The following is a 6,692-nucleotide window of genomic DNA, read 5'->3' as shown; positions in this document are numbered from 1 at the left end:
TTTTTTTCTTTTTTTTTTTTTTTTTCCTGGTTTTTGTGTTTTTTGTGGTTTTTTTTTTTTTTTTTTTTTTTTTTTTTTTTTTTTTTTTCCTGGTTTTTTTGTTTTTTTTGGTTTTTTTTTTTTGTTTTTTTTTTTGTTCTTTTTCCCTCCTTTTTTTTTGTGGGTTTTTTTTTATACAATTAATACAAGTCTGTAAAAATATTTACAACCTCGGCTCCCGGCGGAGCGGGATCAGGAACGGGGGGAGGGGAGGGGGAGAAACTTCCGGAGCAAAGCCCCCTCCCCCACCCCGGGGGGGGGGCCGCAGCTTCCTCCCCCTCCCCCTCCTCCACCTCCTCCTCCTCTCCCGGGTAATTCCCGGGATGAAATTCCTGAGGTTCTCAGGGAATTGGGATCGTTGCCGAATCCCTCTGGGAATTCCAGTGTTTTCCCCTGCTCAAAAACCCCAATTCTTTTTAAAAAAACCCCAAAAACCAAAAAAAAAAAGCAAAAAAAAAGCCCCAAACCCGACCCCGGGGAGGGGGCGGGGGAGGAGCCGTGGGCGAGTTTGGGGCAGAATCCCCGGAATCCGGGAACGGGGGAGGAGGAGGAGGAGGAAGAGGAGGAGGAAGGGGGGGAGGAAGGCATAGGCGGGGCCGGGCCCTCCCTCCTCGGGAATTCTGACAAAGTGCAAAGTTCCCCCCCCCCGCCCCCCACCCCCCAAAATCCGTCACTGCCCCGGCCCGGGGGGCACCGGGGGGGCCCCGGAGCTGCCAGGATCAGCTGCTGGGACCTGCCCGGGAGCTGCCCCCGCCGGGAGGGGACCTGGGACCACCCTGGGGGCTGGGACCAGCCTGGGATGGGATCTGGGACCCCCCTGGGGGCTGGGATCAGCCTGGGATGCGATCTGGGCCCACCCTGGGGGCGGGGATCAGCCTGGGATGCGATCTGGGCCCACCCTGGGGGCGGGGATCAGCCTGGGATGCGATCTGGGCCCACCCTGGGGGCGGGGATCAGCCTGGGATGCGATCTGGGCCCACCCTGGGGGCGGGGATCAGCCTGGGATGCGATCTGGGCCCACCCTGGGGGCGGGGATCAGCCTGGGATGGGATCTGGGACCACCCTGGGATCTCCCCAGGATCAGCCCCAGGATCTGGGATCCCCCTGGGATGGGATCCAGGATCACCCCTGGGATCTCCCCAGCCCAGGATCTGGGATCCCCCTGGGATGGGATCCAGGATCAGCCCTGGGATCTCCCCAGGATCAACCCCTGGGATCTCCCCAGGATCAGCCCCAGGATCTGGGATCCCCCTGGGATGGGATCCAGGATCACCCCTGGGATCTCCCCAGCCCAGGATCTGGGATCCCCCTGGGATGGGATCCAGGATCAACCCCTGGGATCTCCCCAGGATCAGCCCCAGGATCTGGGATCCCCCTGGGATGGGATCCAGGATCAACCCCTGGGATCTCCCCAGGATCAGCCCCAGGAGCTCCGGGCTGGCTCTGGGTTGGTTTTTTTTCCCGTTTTCCCCCGTTTCTCCCCCGTTTCTCCCGTTTCGAGGGCGCCGGCGGCGGCACGGGGGGCGGCGGATCCCGGGGTTAATCCAGCAGGGAGGGCTCGGCCGGGCGGATGATGGTCGGGCGGCTCGGGGCCGCCGGGGGCCTCCTGTGGGGGGGAACGGGGGGGGCTGAGGGCACGGGGGGTCCTGGGGGATCCCAGTGAGACCCCAGTGGATCCCAGTGAGACCGGGATGGAAATGGAACGGGAACGGTCAGCGGGATGGAATCGGTCACTTGGGATGGACACGGGATGGGAATGGTCAGCGGGATGGACACAGGATGGGAACGGTCAGCGGGATGGAATAGGTCACTTGGGATGGGAATGGTCAGTGGGGATGGGAACAGGATGGGAATGGTCAGCGGGATGGACACAGGATGGGATTGGTCAGTGGGGATGGAAATGGAACGGGAACGGCCAGCGGGATGGAATCGGTCACTTGGGATGGGAACGGTCAGTGGGGATGGGAACAGGATGGGAATGATCAGTGGGGATGGGAACGGAACAGGAACGGTCAGTGGGATGGAATCGGTCATTTGGGATGGACATGGGATGGGAATGGTCAGTGGGGCTGGAAAGAGGATGGGAACGGTCAGCGGGATGGACACAGGATGGGATTGGCCAGCAGAGATGGACACGGGATGGGATCGGTCATTGGGATGGGAATGGTCAGTGGGGATGGGAACGGAACAGGAACGGTCAGTGGGATGGACACAGGATGGGAATGGTCAGCGGGATGGACACAGGATGGGAACGGTCAGTGGGATGGACACAGGATGGGAATGGTCAGCGGAATGGACACTGAACGAGACCGGTCAGCGGGATGGACACAGGATGGGAATGGTCAGCGGAATGGACACTGAACGAGACCGGTCAGCGGGATGGACACAGGATGGGAATGGTCAGCGGAATGGACACTGAACGAGACCGGTCAGCGGGATGGACACAGGATGGGAATGGTCAGGGAATGGTCAGTGGGATGGACACTGAACAGGACCGGTCAGCAGGATGGACATGGGACAGGATTGGTCACCAGGATGGACACTGAACAGGACTGGTCACCAGGATGGACACAGGATGGGATCGGTCATTGGGATGGGAATGGTCAGTGGGGATGGGAATGGAACAGGAATGGTCAGTGGGATGGACACAGGATGGGAATGGTCAGCGGGATGAACACAGGATGGGAATGGTCACCAGGATGAACACAGGATGGGAACGGTCAGCGGGATGGACACAGGATGGGAACGGTCAGCGGGATGGACACAGGATGGGAATGGTCAGTGGGATGGACACAGGATGGGAACGGTCAGCGGGATGGACACAGGATGGGATTGGCCAGCAGAGATGGACACGGGATGGGATCGGTCATTGGGATGGGAATGGTCAGTGGGGATGGGAACGGAACAGGAACGGTCAGTGGGATGGAATCGGTCATTTGGGATGGACATGGGATGGGAATGGTCAGTGGGGCTGGAAAGAGGATGGGAACGGTCAGCGGGATGGACACAGGATGGGATTGGCCAGCAGAGATGGACACGGGATGGGATCGGTCATTGGGATGGGAATGGTCAGTGGGGATGGGAACGGAACAGGAACGGTCAGTGGGATGGACACAGGATGGGAATGGTAGCGGGATGGACACTGAACAGGACTGGTCACCAGGATGGACACAGGATGGGATCGGTCATTGGGATGGGAATGGTCAGTGGGATGGACACTGAACAGGACCGGTCAGCAGGATGGACATGGGACAGGATTGGTCACCAGGATGGACACTGAACAGGACTGGTCACCAGGATGGACACAGGATGGGATCGGTCATTGGGATGGGAATGGTCAGTGGGGATGGGAACGGAACAGGAACGGTCAGTGGGATGGACACAGGATGGGAATGGTAGCGGGATGGACACTGAACAGGACTGGTCACCAGGATGGACACAGGATGGGAACGGTCAGCGGGATGGACACGGGATGGGAATGGTCAGTGGGATGGACACGGGACAGGACTGGTCACCGGGATGGACACTGAACAGGACTGGTCACCAGGATGGACACAGGATGGGAACGGTCAGCGGGATGGACACTGAACGAGACCGGTCAGCGGGGACGGACACCGCCAGCGATAACCCAACCCCCGGCAGGACCCCCCCGGCCCCCCAGCCCACCTGTGGCCGGCGCCGGGCTGCAGCCAGGTGTCGTCCACGGGCGGGGGCACGGGCGTGGACACGGTGCTGGTGCTGATGTCGCCGATGATGGCCAGCGCCTCCTTGAGCGCGTGGTACATGCGCAGCATCTCGTCGCGGCGCTGCGCCTGCTCCGCCGACTCCTCCATCAGGCTGCTCTGGTCCGACGACGAGTACAGGAAGGCCAGCAGCTCCGAGTGGATGAAATCCTTGGTCTGGGGGACACGAGGGAAGGGCTGGGATGTGCTGCTGAGGGGGGGTTTGGGCGGAGTTGGGGGTTTTTGGGGTGGGTCCTGTCATGGTTCCTGTCCCTGAGTGCCACCGCCGTGGTTCTCCAGGGAGGGGACACCCCAATGTGGCAGGGATGGAAAACTCTTCCAGAATTTTCCCCAAGCCCAGCCTGAACCTCTCCTGGCACAGCTTGAGGCCCTTTCCTCTTGTCCTGTCCCCTCTGGGAGGAGGGACAGGATTAGGGACACAGGAGGAGGGATCAGCCCCTGGCTGGCTCCAACCTCCTTCCAGGGAATTGCCAGGAGCCAGGAGGTGCCCCTGGAGCCTCCTTTTCCAGGCTGAGCCCCTCCAGCTCCTCCCACAGTTTTCCATCCACTTTTCCCCCCTCTCCATCCCCTTTTCCCCATTCCCCATCCCCTTTCCCCCTCCCAATCCCCCTTTTCCCCCCTCACATTGTTGATCATGAGGTGCATGATGGTCTTTGGCATGAGGTCCCGGATGGATTTGTTGATGATCCCCACGTAGGAATCCACCAGGTTCCGGATGGTCTCCACCTGCCTCTCCAGCTGGGGGTCCATGGAGAAGGTGTTCTCCTGGGCCCCGTCCTCGCTCTCCGTCTGCAACAGCAGGGAAAGGTCACCCCTGGGATCAGGGGGGATCAGGGGGGATCCCCCTGCCCCAGCGCGGCCATCCCGGCCCCATTCCCATCCTGGGGTTATTCCAGAGCTGTTCCCAGCCCCATTCCTGTCCTGGGGTTAATTCCAGAGCTGTTCCCACCCCCATTCCCATCCTGGGGTTATCCCAGAGCTGTTCCCAGCCCCATTCCTGTCCTGGGGTTATTCCAGAGCTGCTCCCATCCCCATTCCCATCCTGGGGTAATTCCAGAGCTGTTCCCCCCCCCATTCCCATCCTGGGGTTATCCCAGAGCTGTTCCGAGCCCCATTCCTGTCCTGGGGTTATTCCAGAGCTGCTCCCATCCCCATTCCCATCCTGGGGTAATCCCAGAGCTGTTCCCAGCCCCATTCCCATCCTGGGGTTATCCCAGAGCCTTGTCCTGACCCCATTCCCATCCTGGGGTTACTCCACAGCCCGGATCCATCCAGCAGCACCCTGGGGGTCTCCTCCTCCATCTCCTGGCTGCCCCCAGGGCTGTCCCAGCCCCGTGGGGATCTGATTCACCTGGTCCTTCTCGGGATAAACCCCCGCCCTCAGGAAGGAGGCTTTCCAGCTGTCCACGTCCTCCTGCGAGTCGCAGGCCAGCTCGATCTGCCGCAGGTCCTTGTACACGTTCCTGCAGGACGAGGAGGCCTTGGGGGGGTCAGGGGAGCCCCAAATCCCCGTGAAATCCCGGTGGGAATGCTGGAGAAAGCACCCCGAGGGATCCCAGCCTCCGGGAGGAGCTGGGAGCAAGGGAAGGGGAAATGCCTGAAGAGCAGGAGGTGCCCAGGAGGATTCCCCACCTCTGCTCCGTGTTGAAGATGGCGAAGATGTGTTTGGTGGACATGAATCCCTTCTCCACGTCCCTGATTTTCAGATTATCCAAAGGCAGCATGTACTTCTTCTCCTTCTCCTGGGAAAGGGGACGACAGGGAAGCAGGGATGAAGGCGAAGGAGGGGGAACAAACCCCGAATTTGGGAACTGCACACCCCAAACTCCGGCTGGAAAAGGCCCAAGGGGAGATTCCCCGGCTCATCCCGTGGAGCCTGGGATGGGGAATTGCTCTGGGAGGAAGCAGGGATCGCTGTGGGGTGGGCCCAGACCCCCACCCTGAGCCCACCCTGCTCCAGCCCAGCTCCCCAGGAATGCTCTGGAAGGAGCCCGGGAGCCTCTTCCAGCCCGGGGCCGCCGTCAACGGCAACATCTGGAATCGTTTAGAGCAGCTCCAGCTCCACTTTTGTCTCCAGATGGTCCCAAAAAGTGACGTTGGCCTTTGTGGAGAGGCCACGAACCCGGGGCCGGCCCCCCACCCCCCAGCCCGCCCCCCACACCATTTCCTGACAAACCCACAGAGCTTTTTCCAGGCGGGATTCGGGCTCTGCCACGTCAGGACCGGACAAAGCCACGGCCCCGGGGACGGCGACACCCCCACCCCAAAAAAAAAAAAAAACAAGCCCAGGCCCCCCGGGGACGGGGAGAGCCGGGCGGGATTCGGGCTCTGCCACGTCAGGACCGGACAGAGCCACGGCCCCGGGGACGGCGACACCCCCACCCCCCCAAAAAACCAGCCCAGGACCCCCCACCCGGGGGACGGGGAGAGCCGGGCCGGCGTTCCCAGTGTTCAGACTACCTGTTCAGGTGGGAAGGGATGTACAGTAGTCTGCACATTGGTTACGCCGGCGCGGGCGGCGCCGCGGCCGGAGCTGCCGCAGGTAAGCGGGAACGCCGGGAATTGCCCCTTTTTGGGATCGCCCCTTTTTGGGATCGTCCCTTTTTGGGAATTGTTCCTTTTTGGAATTGCCCCTTTTTGGGAATTGCCCCTTTTTGGGAATTGCCCCTTTTTGGGATCGTCCCTTTTTGGGATTGTCCCTTTTTGGGAATCGTCCCTTTTTGGGAATTGTTCCTTTTTGGGAATTGCCCCTTCCTGGGAATTGCCCCTTTTCCTTCCAGGAAACTGCCCCCTTTTGGGAATTGCCCCTTTTTGGGAATTGCCCCTTCCTGGGAACTGCCCCTTTTCCTTCCCAGGAATTGCCCCTTTCTGGGAATTGCCCCTTTTTGGAATTGCCCCTTTTTGGAATTG

At 60.5% G+C, this 6,692-nt stretch overlaps 1 protein-coding gene across 1 annotated transcript in view; it reads right to left on the bottom strand.

Annotated features, from left to right (window-relative positions):
• Positions 1–1,509: 1,509 nt before the first annotated feature.
• DNM2 (dynamin 2) overlaps positions 1,510–6,692 on the bottom strand; it is a 32,497-nt gene continuing 27,314 nt past the window's right edge. The window contains exons 16-20 of the mRNA XM_041409647.1: positions 5,415–5,524; positions 5,134–5,245; positions 4,407–4,571; positions 3,673–3,938; positions 1,510–1,645 (exon numbers count right to left, since the gene is read on the bottom strand). Coding sequence (XP_041265581.1) covers positions 1,579–1,645; positions 3,673–3,938; positions 4,407–4,571; positions 5,134–5,245; positions 5,415–5,524 — 720 coding nt within the window. The 3' untranslated portion in view covers positions 1,510–1,578. The remainder of the gene's footprint in view (positions 1,646–3,672; positions 3,939–4,406; positions 4,572–5,133; positions 5,246–5,414; positions 5,525–6,692) is intronic.

Source organism: Onychostruthus taczanowskii, unplaced genomic scaffold, assembly GCF_017590055.1.
Source record: "Onychostruthus taczanowskii isolate IOZ18803 unplaced genomic scaffold, ASM1759005v1 scaffold303, whole genome shotgun sequence".
In the NCBI taxonomy this organism is placed as follows: domain Eukaryota; kingdom Metazoa; phylum Chordata; class Aves; order Passeriformes; family Passeridae; genus Onychostruthus; species Onychostruthus taczanowskii.
The sequence above is the reverse complement of the archived record's forward strand: the minus strand, read 5'-3'. Positions and strand labels throughout refer to the sequence as shown.